At 48.4% G+C, this 14,351-nt stretch overlaps 1 protein-coding gene across 4 annotated transcripts in view; it reads left to right on the forward strand.

The window, feature by feature from the left end:
- Positions 1 to 7,053: 7,053 nt before the first annotated feature.
- The window catches only part of CYLD (CYLD lysine 63 deubiquitinase), a 34,484-nt gene continuing 27,186 nt past the window's right edge, over positions 7,054 to 14,351 (forward strand). For 3 of the 4 annotated variants that reach the window (XM_054570322.1, XM_054570324.1, XM_054570325.1), the window contains exons 1-3: positions 7,145 to 7,205; positions 7,756 to 7,834; positions 13,328 to 13,978. In XM_054570322.1, the coding sequence (XP_054426297.1) occupies positions 13,475 to 13,978 (504 nt within the window). In that variant the 5' untranslated portion in view covers positions 7,145 to 7,205; positions 7,756 to 7,834; positions 13,328 to 13,474. Of the gene's footprint in view, positions 7,206 to 7,755; positions 7,835 to 13,327; positions 13,979 to 14,351 lie in introns of all 4 variants that reach the window. The other variant, XM_054570323.1, reaches the window with a different exon arrangement.

Below are 14,351 nucleotides of genomic sequence, written 5' to 3' on the forward strand. Positions count from 1 at the left end.
TTCTTGCCACTTGCCGAATATTAAAGCGCACTTTTCTACTGGAAGGGTGAAAGGTGTTGTTTTTGACTCGATAATGCATTGCTTAAGGCAAAGTGATGCTTAGAAATAGCCTTGCCATCAAGATTTGGCTTCGGCCTGGCCGATCTGACCCCACGTGATATTCTGAGCCGTGCTGGACCTTCATGGTGCCCCTGCTTAAGGGCCCCTGTCTGTCCCTCCCTCCACCCCCCGCCCCATTCTCCAAGTGGCTCCAGGCATCTTTTAACAGGGGAAGGATGGGGAAGTTTGCTAACGGCTCTCCTCAGCCAGCAGCTTCCTGGCTAGGCCTCGTGGAAATGTTTCTTAGCTGCATTTAATGAGCAAGGGCTCAGGTGGCCGCTTACCAAAGTGAAACCCACTGCTTTGAAAGATCCTGTGTGTGCCTGGCTCGTTAAATGCGGCAGCCTCTCCTGGGGCTCCTGCGTGGGAGCGTGTCTGTGGCTTTGCCCTGTTGGGGGTGTGAGGCTCTGACCAGATCATTGTTTCTGACAGCGGAGACCGAGGGGAAGGAGGAGGTGGGCCTGCTTTGTCTTGATGACTGAGCACAGCAGTCCCTTTGCACATCCTGGATTGTCGATGCATCTTCCTTAATTCCAGACTGCAATTATGTTAGCCACATGTATTAGGCTGATCAGTGGGTGAACAAAACAGACACAGTCCTTGTCTTCTAGGCAGTTATGGTGAGGGGAGGGGGAGAGGGAGGCAGAGCAGGGAGAGGGAGAACCAGAAAAACAGGCAACAAGCTGTACAAAGACCCCATCATGAGAAAGAGCTTGGTATGTGTGGTAGGCTGAATAATGACCCCCAAAAGACCCTAATCACTGGGACCTGTGAGTGTTGTTTATATGGCAAAGGGGGCTTTAAAGGTATGATTAAACTAGAGATCTTGTGATGAGGATAGACCCCAAATGCAGCCGCTGGTATCCTCAGAAGGGAGAGGCAGAGGAAGGTCCAACCCAGAAGAAGAAGGCAATGTGACTGCTGATGTAAGAGGCTACGCGGCTGGCCCTGGCGGTGGAGGAAGGGGCCCCGTGGAGCCAGGAATGCAGCTCTAGAAGCTGGAAAAGGCCAGGACATGTTTGTCCTTAGGGCGGGTCCTGCCCTGCTGTCATTTTGGTTCCAGCCCATTTGGAACCTCTGGCCTCTGGGACTGTAAGAGAATAAATCTCTGTCATTTTAAGCTACGCAGTGTATGGCAATTTGTTATAGCAGCCATAGGAAATGAATACAGTATGTCCGAGGCAAGCTCAGGGGAGCGTGTCTCCAGACAGGTTTGAAGAGGTGGACCGGTCATGAAAGGCCTCGCTGGCCGTGGTTGAGAGCTTGGGCTCGGTCTTAGAATAGTGGCAAGCCACCGGAGAGTTCTAAGCAGGGGAAGTGTGACCCAATTACTTTAAAGAAGATCTCTTTTGCTCCTGGATAGAGAACGGACTAGAATGCAGAGGGGTGGGGAGGAGGAGAAGAGGCAACGTGGGGAGGCCAGCTGGGAGCTATTGCAGGTCAGGAGCAGTTGGCTGGCCTAAGGTGGTGTTGGTAGGGGTGGAGAGGAGGTGGGTTCCAGAGGCAGCCTAGAGGTGAGTGCTCAGGGGCTTACGAAGAGACCGGATGAAAGGGATGAGGGAGAGGGAAGAACCAAGGATGACTTCCTAGACATCTGACTTCAGGGTCTGGGACGCCGGAGATGACAGGTAGGAGCCCAGCTTGAAGTGGGAGGGACTTCTGAGACGCCTAGGTGGAGAAGTCGAGTGAAGACGCCAAGTCACGGTGTGAGTCTGGACCCTGAGGGAGAAGTCGTGGCCAGATAGAAGAGCGTGGGGGTCCTCGGCGTCAAGAGGGGGACGGGGTCCCCGGGCCTGGGCGACATAGCCCAGGGAGAGATTGTGGAGAACAGAGAGTTCAAGGGAGCTCGGGGGAGAGCCACAGAGACCTGCCTACGTGATTACGGTCAGGCGCAGAGCAGAAGTTTCCTAACTTTGAAAAATCCAAAGGATCCACCAAAAGCATTCCAGGCCAGGCAGGTAACGCAGGAAGGAGGACTTTGATCTTAAAGTTCTCTGATAAGGACGCTGCCTGGAAGATGTGTGCTGGGGACCGATGGCTTATCCAGGAGCAGACAGAGCCCTCATTTGTGGCAAAGAATGCATCATTCTTATGTGTAGGAAAAGATGCCAGAGCAGGAGAGTTTTTTAAAAGAGCTTCAGACATTTATGATATTCACCATCATCCTAGAGGGGAAAAAAAAAGTCAGTCTGGGTGTTTTTCCCCTCACAGCACCAAAACCAGATGCCAAAAGGAACACACCCCCGGAGATGTGGGCGGCAGAATCAGGTTCCAAGCGGCCGAATTGAGACGACAGCATCGTTTCATTATTGCACCAACACGTTGGCGCCTCCCCGCTCCCCCCACCCCCGGCTCGGGGCGCTGCAGCCTTGGGGGGTGAGGCGCACAGCAGTGGGGCGCACGCTGGGCAGGTCCAGCGGCACCTGCCGGAGCGCCCAGCCTCAGGCCCTGGCTGGCAGGTTACAGGTGAACAGCAAGGTCATGGGCCGCACTGGAGACTGGCCTGGGCAGTTTCCCTTGGGGAGGCAACTGTGCAGACTGGCAGTCCAGGATTTTTGCCCCCCCCCCCCCGTTTTATTGTTTTGCTCCTAATTTAATCCCCCGTATCGTCACTGCCAGAATAATTCACAAATCCAGTCTCCTAAGCATTGCGCCCCTCCCCCGCCCATTCACCCTGCAAATCCTCCCTCTAGGAGATCTCACATTCCCCTCCCCCTCAGCTGCTCCGCCCCACCCCCAGTCAACAAGGGGCTCCTCTGCAGCCCCCTTGACTCCACTGCTGCATCAGTCTCCTGACTGGTCTCCCTGTTCCTGATCTAAACTCTCCAGGACTTCCGGCCTGGCGCAGGGTGAAAGCCGAGGTGTCCCGCGTGCCTGGCCCACCGCTGCTTCTCCCTGGCCTCCCCTGGGCCGGCACCCTCTCCCCCACCCCCCCATTCTCCAGCCATGCAGCCTCCTGGCCATCCCTTGACGATGCTAACCAAGCGCGCTGCTGCTTCCAGAACTTTGCGCCTGCCTCTTTCCTCGTACGGAAACCCTCTTTCCTAGAGGGAGAGTGGCTTTCTGGTTTCCTTCAGGTCTTTGTTCAAACGTCACCTCGTTAAGGGAGTCCTTCTCTGAACGCTCCGACTGAAATTGCAGTCCCTGTGACTCTCTTCTCCGCTGCCCTGCCTGCCGCTGTCTTCTCAGCATGAGCTACTTAAGTGCATTTGTTTCTTCCGTCCCCAGCACATTGGTTCCAGGCGAACAGGGGCCATGCCCACTGCAGCATCCTCAGAGTATAGACGGTGCCTGGCTCGCAGTAAGTGTTCAGATCTTTGTTGAATGGATAGAGAGTCCACCCTACATCCTGGGGGCAGAAAATAGAAGCTGGGCAGTGAGTCCCCTTTTCCCCAAAACCATCAGTGTCCCTCCCTAAGGGAGGAAGGTTTCCTGGACACAGGATGGTTCCTAACGTAGCTAGTTCTCAAAATGGGATTCCCAATGGAGAACCGCCCCCTTTTCTCTAGGTAGGTGTTTTCCAGATTCCACCAAAGTCATTTGGTATTGATAACAGCAAATAGCTCCCACAGGAGAGCATGGATTTATAGTTCAGCTGGATTAGTTTAAAGATATTTAAAGTAATCCCTTTTATCTTATCAAAAAGAGTGTTTAGGTGGCCAGAAGAAGAGGCCCCAGACGGACTGTTCAGTTGCCCCCGGAGCTCCCGCTCGCTAAGAGAGAAGGGCGTGCCTGACATGGTAGACCCTCAACTCATCCATTGATTGAAACACCAACTGCACTGGGGATCATGGAGCAAGTAGGGTACAGCATCCTTGCCTAGGAGGGAGGGACGCCTGGTCCAATTAGCACCGCGGTTTTGAGTTCATCTTGAATGCACCTGTTCAGAGGAGGAATGGGAAACGGCCAGACCATGGGAGGCTGGGTGAACAGCTGGAAGTTGCCTTTATGGGAGATAGGAGGCAGAGAGACGCAGTGGATGGGGGCATAGCGGGGGTTCCCTTGAGGCCGTGGGGCGTGGCGATGCTGGGTGGGCAGTGGGACACGCACGCTGAGTTTGGTGAGGCTGGAAGTGGGAAGTGGCCTGTGATTTGGGAAGCACCATTTGGGAAGCACGGGGCAGGGTGTAAAGAATAGCCATGTTGCTGAGATTTGTTGAGTCCTCACTAGATGTTACTCTTAAGTCCTCAGCCCCTAGCAGGCTCCCGGGGGTCCCCAGCTCCCGGGGAAGTGCCCCATTCAGCTCAAAGACCTTTGGCTGGGCCCCTGCAGCGTGCCATAAGAAAATCATTGAAGACAGCTTAGAAGCATAGTTACCCACCTGGCTTAAAGCCCTTCAGAGGGGTCCCACGGCTCCTGGGCTGTGGACCAACACCTGCTGTGGCTCTCAAGGCCCCGCCTGACCGGCTCTTTTACACCCACCCCTCTGTTGTCTGCCTCTTGCCGTTCCTTCAACATGTCGCCCGCGTTCCTGTTCCCTTTGCCTGGTGGCCCCTCTTCACCTCCGACCGCTAGACATCTTCCCCATCTCATCTCAAAGGGGACTTCCTCAAACAGCCTTTCCCCGAGTGCCCTGCCGCCTTTTCTCTGTGCTCAGAGACTTCTGAGCCTCACTCTAACCTCAGTAATAATTGACCGTGTAATTCCTAAAGGTATGCCTTCCTTGCCAGAGGGCAGGGCGGCCGCTCCCTGGTGGCTTTCCTGTTTTCTGGTCACCATCGGTTGTGGAACCCAGGAGAGACCAAGGTGATCAGCAGGGCCTGGAGCAATCAGCAAAGACCCTTCGAAGGCGGTGGGCTTTGGCTGGGCCTGAGACGGAGTTGGGGGAGGATTTGGAAGGCAGAGAGGATGGGTGTTTCAGCTGCCGAATTTGTTTCGACAGAGGTGGGAAGAGCCCTGGCTTGAAATCAGGAGAAGCAGGGTCTCAGCTCATCTCCTGGGTGGCTGGGGACTCATTATTTCCCCTTTTTGGACTTTAATCTTCCATCTGTAAAGGGAGGGGCTGGCTTCTGAAGGACTGAAATAATAGCACCCTGACGACTACTCCCTGCCTTATCCCACCAAACCTGAATACAGCCTCCAAATTGCTTTCAACACCACGTGTAGGCAGCCGCCGCCCCTTCGTAGGAGAAGGCCATTGAGATAAGTAAGCCCTGCTGATCCGGCCTGGCTGAGAGGAGCGTGTCTCAGGAGAAGCCAGGCCCTGACCCTGTGTGATTCGGGGAATGTGTGGCAGGAGGCCTGAGCTGGGGATCTGACAACAGCTGGTGGGGAAGAAACCCAGACCGAAGTAGAGAGCCCAGTGGCACCAAACACATTATCGCAGGGGACGCCTGGGTGGCCTAGACCAGGGGTGGCAGACTGAGGTGCCTCCAGGCCGGCAGTCAGTGGAAGTGAGAGAAATGTGCTGGGAGCAATAATGGGGAATGGTGAGGGCGTGGCGCCATCCCTATTATTAATAGCAATATTTATAATAATAGGGAGAAGGGAGAGCGCCGGGCCTGTCTAAAAGGAGTCTTCAGGCTGATTTTTTCCTTTCAGACAGACAGACTGTGACCGCTGACTCCTACCATCTTATTGGAGAAGCCAGCTCTAGAAGGTACCTAAGGCCACACTGTGAGCTTGGACTGTTGGTTCCATGTTACTGCTTTCTATGCAGTGTGGTCATGAAGCTTGAGAAACAAGATAAGGATGAACTAGGGAGGGACAAGCATGGACTGAAGCTTAGGTTTTCAAAAGATGTTCATTTCATTCCGGGTGCATATGGCAAGGGTCAAGGGTGACCTGTTTACTGTACTGTTAGTAATCACTCATGTGACTTTTAAAGAATGTACTCACTGGTTTAAGTTCCCCAAATCTTTGGAGATATCACTTTCCACTGGGAAAACTTCCCCATCTCATGATTAAACACACACACACACACACACACACACACACACACACCCTTCTTTCCTCACTATTAATCACCTTCTTCTATAATTGGTACTTAAAATGTCAAAGGAGAAGGAATTAATTAACAGGAGTATCCACTGCAGCAAAGCATGCTGCAAGGCTCTGGGACTGATTATAAAAAGCACTTCCTTAAATATTTTGAGTACTTTTGGGAATCACAAACCTCCCTTCTAATTGAAAGATCCTTAACTACACCCCAAGTTTTGGCTGGTGGCCAGGGGTGCAGAGCTGAGCGAGGCAGTGTCTGGAAATCCCTTCTTCACTACCCTAGGGAGACCTCCCTCCGACCAGGGATAGGTGGCTACAGAGGTTCAGGAGCAGCAGGGGTTCCAGGCTGAATCTGAGGGAGAGGAAGGGATCTGCCGTGACTGAGCGATTGTTGTGCATCAGGAGCTTTATACACGGTATTTCACAACAACCCCTGTAAGACAGCTGATGAGATTATCTCCACTTTACAGGTGAGGACATGGAGGCTCAGCGCGGTTGTGTTTCCCATGCCACACGGCTCCTTACGGAAGCACAAAGAATTCCCACTTAGGGTTGATTCTAAAGCTTTGCTTTTTCCCCGCAGTCCTGAAGTCCTATCCCCAGCTCTCCTCTGGACCGCTCCCCAACGCAGCCCCAAACTCAGTTTTGACAGCTAAACCTACAGCCAGGACCCGGGCATGGGAGGTGGAGCTAGGGAAGCACGACGCTCCGCCCTGGTTCTCGTGCCAACCAATGGCGATGAGGAACCCACAGTCTCCTGCCCAATCACCAGAGCTCCCCGCCCCCATCCTCCCCTGCTCTTTTCTCCCCTCCGCTTTCCCTTTGGCTCCACCGAGCTTGACACAGCGGAAAGTCCCTACAGTCCTCTCTGGGCCGGCAGCCATTGGAGGAAGGTCTGTCACTGGGTGACCCAATCAGAGCGTGCACAAGAACACAACTCTGGCTCTGATTGGCTGGCGCTTCGGTTGCCCCTCTGCCCCCGCTCGCTCCCTCCCCCTCATGTGGTTCGGAGGCGGGGCAGGTGGGGGCGGGCCCAGGTAGCAGGTTCGGCTGCGCGTGGGCTGCGAGTCGGAGGTAAATACCAGGGCGGTGGGTTTGGGTCGCTGGCGCTGGTCTCGTACGCAGGCTACCGAGGCAGGGGAAGGAACGACGCCCCGCCGCCCGAGGTGAGTGAGAGAGCAGGCGAGCGAACCTGCGAGCGGCGGGCAGCTGGGTACCCTGGGGCGCCCCTCCCCGGCCTCAGGGCGCCTCCAGCCGCCACCGAGGCCGTCGGGCCCTCTGCGCCAGCCCGTTAGGTGCCCCGGCCCCGAGCCGATCAGGACCGCGGGGAGCTGAGCCTGCTGACGTCAGCCCGGGCTTCCCCTCGTCCGGGTCTTACCCGCCCCCCACCCCACCCCGGGCCTTCCCGGGCTCCGAAGTGGTGGGAGCTTGGTCGCCACTGCCAGGACCCCCGAAGAAGACAGGACTTGGGGTGGGAGCAGCGCAAGAAACCCTCTCGCCCTTCGGCCCCGTATTTACAAATGGGGAAATCGAGGCACGGGCCTCCGGCCAGCTTCTGACCGCCCGGGTTGGCATCGGGAGCCCCAGGCTGTAACATCTCACCTGTGTGCGGTGGGGCGTATGGATCGATCTGTGTTGGGGTGCTTGTGGCTTCCGTCCAGGAAGAGCAGTCAGGGTTCAGGCCTCGTTAATGGCGTGTTCTGCTTTTTCTTTCAGTTTCCCCCTTTCTTGGGTGAGGATGGTTCTTACACTACCCGGAGTTCTTTAGTGTCAAGGTGCGCTCCGTTGAAGCAAGGTATACTTTCCTTTTCCTTCCTTTTGCTTTTCTTCGCGATCGTATTAGCCATCTGCTGATTGCGGCTCTCAGCTGGGTCAGCTGCCGGGTTATTCACACCCTTGGCATCTTTTCTATTCCACCCCCAGGCATTTGCATGTTTCAGAGTGCTTGTCATCTTGCAGCCACTGAGCCTTTCTGTCTGCCAGCCACCATCATCCCTGCCCCCTCCGCTCCCCCGGCTCCCTGGAAAGTTGTGCGGCACTTTCCCTTCCTTGCCTTTGAATTGGGGCTAATAGGGCTCTTAATAAGATTGTCCGTTTTGCAGCCACTGGCTCCCGGAGGGAAATCCGGGCCTTGAGAGAGGGTGTTCATTCAAGTTTTGATTTTCTGCACACCCCCTCATGTCCCAAGTAGACTGAATGGCCCGCAGAATGTAGCTGCCAGTTCCCCACTGGGTAGTGGGTGGATTTGAACTAGAACAGCATTAGGAGAAAATGATTTGCTGGAAGTCCTTGTGGAAGTTTACGTACTGTGCATGTTTGTAGCACCCAGAACATTTTCTAACGTTCGGTTACACATTTTTACAGTGTTCTTGTGAAGGAGCCTGCCTTTGGGTGGTGACTTTAGTGAAGAGCTGAGAAGGCCAGGGCCCCTGTTACATAAAACATCAAACACCCAGCAGCCATGACTGCTTGTGGTCTGCCCTGTCTACACTGTGATTTTGTTTGATTTGAGGATGCCGTTGTTACAAGATGAGAGAAAGGAGTAATTATCCTATTCATCACACTATTAGTATTTTGTCATACTATGATTTTAAGTTTGTGGAGGTCTTTTCAGTGGTTGTACAGAATTTATAGGCACCAGGCGTGGTGAGGGAATCTAGGACATGTGTCAGATGAACCTCAAACAAGTTGTTTTTGTAATTGAAACATTTCCTATTTCTTTTTTACATACGTAACAATGAAGTGTAAAAACTGACCATGACTTCATTATGAATTAGAATTATTATTTCCCAGAGAATTAGGTAAAACGCATTAAAATGCTTCCAACACTCAAGTCTTTTTCTCTTTTTGTCTTTTAACCTGGAAGAAGCTTTAATCACGTAAGCAGTGAAAATGAGGAAATGGAATTTTGGTTTGCACTGTTACCACTTGAGTTCTCCAAGCCATTCATTCATTTCCTGTGTCCTGAATGCCGCCAGACGGTCCGGCCCAGGTTTGGGGATCAGAAATACACAGATGAAGGACCTGGAGAATTCATAGCTTGGAAGTGTAGTGGCCATACTCACTCTGGTGAGACAGCAGACGTCCTTGTCTTTCTGTGATGAGTATGCAGGTGCGGAAGGCGGGTGCTTATAACCTTATAAATCCCACTTGTTTTAGGGACTGGATACTTGCCTGCTTGGGTCACAGGTTAACCCACGAGGGAAATTAAAGCTGCCTGTCTCTTTTCTCATCATTGAATCTCTGTACCTCTATTCTTTAGCTGTTTAGGACTGTAACTTGTTCTTTTAATGAGAGACGTTCTTTCTTAAAACAGTAATTATTCTCACTATCCAGAAGCATTTGAGATAAGTCCCATTGTTTTCTTTCTTTGGTATTCACACTGACCTTCCTACTTGTTTGCCATTTCTGTTGGGGACAGTAGTTTAGTACTGCACTTTTTACTCTGATTTAGAGAGCCTTCTGTGTGTCTAAGATCAAATCTAGATATCTCAGGAGTTGCAAACTGTTCTTCAATGAGATCTGCTGTGTTTTCTTTAATGAAGTTCTTTGAATGAATATAATGTAATAACTTGAGAATCCCAGTGACTGTATCTTCTGGGTAAGTTAATCATTGTCAGCATTATGTGGCTACTGCACTTCAGTTCCGCATATGACAAGTATATTATCTTTTAGCACGTGGAAGTCCTGACCTTTAATATTTTTTGTATAAAACTTCTTTATCATCTTTGTATTGCACCGAAAGGAAACTGATAAATATTTGTGTTTTCCAGCCCTCATCTTAATTTAATGACTGTGTTGTAATATAATTAAATTCTCCTTTACTTAGAAGTCAGACTATCATCACCAAGCTCAGATAACCAGATATATTTTCAAATCTTTGTGACCCTGAACTGTTTCTCATCTTGAATGTTGTCAAAAAAAAGACCTTCTATTCAGTATGGTTTTAGGGTTAAATACATTTTTGTATTCTAGTTGCTTGGTAATCTGCATTTAGTACTTATAGAAATCATCAGGGTATTTGTAATCATTCAGTTTTCCAGCCTGAAGTAAGTACAATGTTATCTAGATGACTCATTTGTGATACATTAATTCTCAAAGTGAAGTGTACTATTAGAGGCAATTTTTAAACAATTAGACCTGAAAGGCAGTAAGAGAACATAAATGAAGGCAGTCGTTATCTTACAAACTCTGTATTTTTCAGTGTCTAACACTGTGCTGAGTGCATGAAAATACTAAACAAACTGACTGACAAACCTTCTTGAGTGATAATCTCATTGCTAATGTGATTTAAATCTTTTCCACATAGTCTTGACTTAGTGTTTACTGCTCGGGTTTCTTAGGACTTGTTAACTGTTCTGGATATCCTGGGAAAGACAAATGTTGGCATTATATTCCTTCTAAAGACATAGAAAGTCTCTTTATTAACAGATTTCTGTTGTAATGCTGTTAGATTGAGATATTAAAGATCATTATCTTGTGTATCATCTTGTGTAATTCTAGACTAGAGCTATGAAGTTCCCCATTCAACTTTCTCTAATTATCAGTTGCAATGAAGAGAATCAATTTTTATTATGATAGTTTCTAACCTTTTCTTTCTTAATGTACTCTTTCTAAAAGAGGAAAGACCACATCCTTTTTAGTTTTGGATGATGCTTTTTAAGTATTTTATAACTTTTGCTTTGGCTGTTCTGATTTTCTAATGTAACCTGTTATGGAGTCTGAGATTACTCTTTCTGGTGCTATTGCAAGTTAGAAATAAGCTACTGCTTTTTGAGTTCAATGTAAAACATGCTTCTTGATAACTGTTGTTAAATTGCCCTCAACCTTTTTATAAACCCAAGTATTTGTATCCAGTTTTACCAGGGACTGTCTCTTAAGTGATTTCAGAAAACACTTTTGTAATCAAATTTATTTAAGACATAGTGTCCTAATGCAATCATGCAGTAATTTAGTTTTGTCTTGATAATAGTTCGTTAGCATTGGTGGTTTTATTTTAAATGGACATAAATTGTTCGGCTAGAGAACAATAAGAGTAGGTATTGTTGGCCTGTAATAATTATTCAGACTTAAGGAAGCTCTTAATTTTACCATCTGAAGGCATAATTTTCAGAAATTAAAAAAAAATTTCTTTTCAAAACAGAAGTGCTGTACTTAAAACAATCTTCTTGGCTCAAAATATTTTAAAAAGAGCAAAACAACCACTCGCGTGTCTTAGGAGTCCCTTTTTGACCACCTCAGCCTCCCGAGAGCCACCGAGTTCCTGTGCAGTATAACCAGGCGCATGTCTGCAGGGAAGCAGCCTGCTGGGCCCCCCAGAGACCCGCTCAGAATGGCTTTGTTTGCTTTTTTAAGCACACAAACCTATTTCATCACCGGGCTTCTCAGAAGTGACTAGAAGCGGTCAGTTGGAAGGCAGCAAGTGGTAAAAGAGGTCCGATGCCCACCGCAGGAAACCCCAGGCTATGGCTGATGGCCAGGGAGAACAAGGCTGTCCGTCCCCCGCCCCCGCCAGCAAGCCCGGGAGCCCAAAAGCCAAAGCCTTGCAGCAAAGGAACAGGCACCTTTGCCTCTTGAGAGTCACAGATAATCATGTGTGTTCATGTGGATAATTTGATGATCAAGAAAAATAGTGCTATTTCCTTGTGGAAAAATTTAAAAAGAATTTTAGTCAGAATTAACAAACACGTCATTTTGGTACCTTAACAGGGTAGAGGCAAGTTAAGGGCGCGGGGCGGCTGTTTGGGTCGCCCTCGTGGGGGTTTTGTTCACGTGGGGCCAGATCGGGGTGTCCACGGGCGTCTTATGTAAGTGGCAATTAGAAACGGGCACTGTTCCTGCCGAAGTAGACAGTGCCCTCAAGTGGAATTAAGACAAACACCCAATAAAAAAAGGGGAAAAAAATGGGCGAGAAGCACTTGATGTTCTCACGCTGCCCAGATAGTTCAATGACGTTGGCTTGAAGTCGGTTTGCAGGGGTGCAGGCCCGACCCCGTCTTGGGAAATCGGCAGGCCGCACTCTGGCTGGCAGGGGGCAGGCCTCTGAACTCGCCCCCTGCACACAGCATCGCCACCCGCCAGCACAGTGTCAAAGGGACGTCATCCTGTGTCTCGATTTGCCAGGTTATTTAATCATTAAGTTAGGTGATGAAACCACACATTTGGTTCTTTGGTTTTCGGAGTGTTTATTTTTTAATTCCAAGAACAAAACAGGTAAATATGATAGTGCTATCAACTGCCGCGGTTACCTACAATAATGGAAATGGATACCCCTCAGAGAAGGATGGAATAAGACCCCTGTTTAGAAACCAGATAGCCACATTCATGTGACAGAGAATAGGTAGGAACTATTATTTTCAGTAAGATGATAAAATAATGACTTAAAGTCTTAATTTGAATTAATGAAATTGAACACTTTTTAATTATCAATTAAAGCAGGGTTGAGTAGGCTGTTTTAATTGTGGAAGATGAGTTTTCTCAAAAAATGTTAAATGAAAATTTGAAACAAAATCATCATTTATGTGTTCCTTTCCGGTATACATGGTTAAAACTGTGGTATAAAAACATTTTCTATTTGGTGCTATCTGGCTATATTTATTTCCTTGTTAGGTAGTCCAAGTTTTGATAGCTCCGGAATTGATTATTTCAGATATCTTTAATATAATCAGATTTACCACATCTGATATTTGTGATTGTGAGAAATTAAATGATAGCTATAATTAATATGGTTAACATTTGCCTACTTAGGATGAAATGTACAAGACTAAGGAAACGAAACAGAGATAAAATGTTCCATTATCAAAATATGGCACAGAGACAAATGAAGTGTGGTTCGGAATGTGATTTTATGATAATTTATTGGTAAAAGATGTTTAAGGTAATAGTTACGATGGATAACTTTTTATTTAAACTAGATGTACATACAGAAATAATACCCTTTTTGATTTCTGTGGTTTTTGTCCAAATACAGCAGCTTATTTAAGTTAGGCAGGATTTATTTAAAAAGCTACTTTTTAAAGTTTAAAGATATGTACATAAGGTTATCTCTTACTTAGAATTTGATTTTACAAACTTTAGTGCCTTGAAAACATTATCATATTCTTTCTGAAGACACTTTACGACCGGTCTCCTTAATTAAATATGTAGAATTGCAGTAGGTACAAGTCATATATGTCTTTTAAACTTTTCAGATATTTTTTGGAAGTGTTTTCTTTGCGTGTGTGTTTTTACTAGTCGAATGAGATCCTGAAGCCACTGAGCTGAAAGCCTTTCCTTGCTTCTCCTGCAGGCGTTTGCTCTCCTGGCGTTTTGCAGCATGGACGTCAGCTTGCTGGGAACAGGCTCGGGGACTCTCAGAGGAGTTCTCTTCTGCGGTTTCACCACAAACGTCATAGTTCCCTTTTTTCTGAGTTAATATTTTGGAGTTAATGTCACAATGAGTTCAGGCTTATGGAGCCAAGAAAAAGCTGCTTCGCCCTACTGGGAAGAGCGGATTTTTTACTTGCTTCTCCAAGAATGCAGCGTCACAGACAAACAAACCCAGAAGCTCCTCAAAGTGCCCAAGGGGAGCATAGGGCAGTACGTGCAAGACCGCGCCCTGGGCCACTCCCGGGGTCCTTCTGCCAAGAGCAAGAAAAGTCAGATAGGATTAAAGATCCTGGAGCAGCCCCACGCAGTTCTCCTTGTGGATGAAAAGGACGTGGTAGAAATCAATGAGAAATTCACTGAGCTGCTCTTGGCGATCACCAACTGCGAGGAGAGGCTGAGCCTGTTCAAAAACAGGAGCAGACTAAGCAAAGGCCTCCAGATAGATGTGGGCTGCCCTGTGAAGGTCCAGCTGCGCCCCGGGGAGGAGAAGTTCCGGGGGGTCGTGCGCTTCCGGGGGCCCTTGTTAGCGGAAAGGACAGTGTCGGGGATATTCTTTGGAGTGGAATTGCTGGTAAGCTCAATGATCCGCTTTAGTGCGCACTGCGTGTTGTGCGCACGCATTTGTGTGTGTTGGTGTGGGTGCGTGTCTTTTTCCCCCCTTTAACTACCACATATTTTCCCAGAAACTTTCTGAAATTCTTTCCCTTTTATCATCCTGAGAACTTACTTGCTAGTGATAAACTGAGAAGACGAAATGAATACTGCATCGAAAGCTTCAAAAACTACCTCCAACAGTAGGAAATGCAAACAGATCATGTAATTATGGAAGAACTTGAGTATCTTCGAAGTTTTAACATTATCTATGTTAAAAAGGAACTTACTGATTGTAAACTAATCAATCACATCACAAAACTTAATTATCTTGTGGCATTATCCTCTGTAGC

The sequence above is a fragment of the Pteronotus mesoamericanus genome, unplaced genomic scaffold (assembly GCF_021234165.1).
Source record: "Pteronotus mesoamericanus isolate MK-2021 breed Mesoamerican mustached bat unplaced genomic scaffold, CSHL_Meso_final contig_202, whole genome shotgun sequence".
NCBI classification, from domain to species: domain Eukaryota; kingdom Metazoa; phylum Chordata; class Mammalia; order Chiroptera; family Mormoopidae; genus Pteronotus; species Pteronotus mesoamericanus.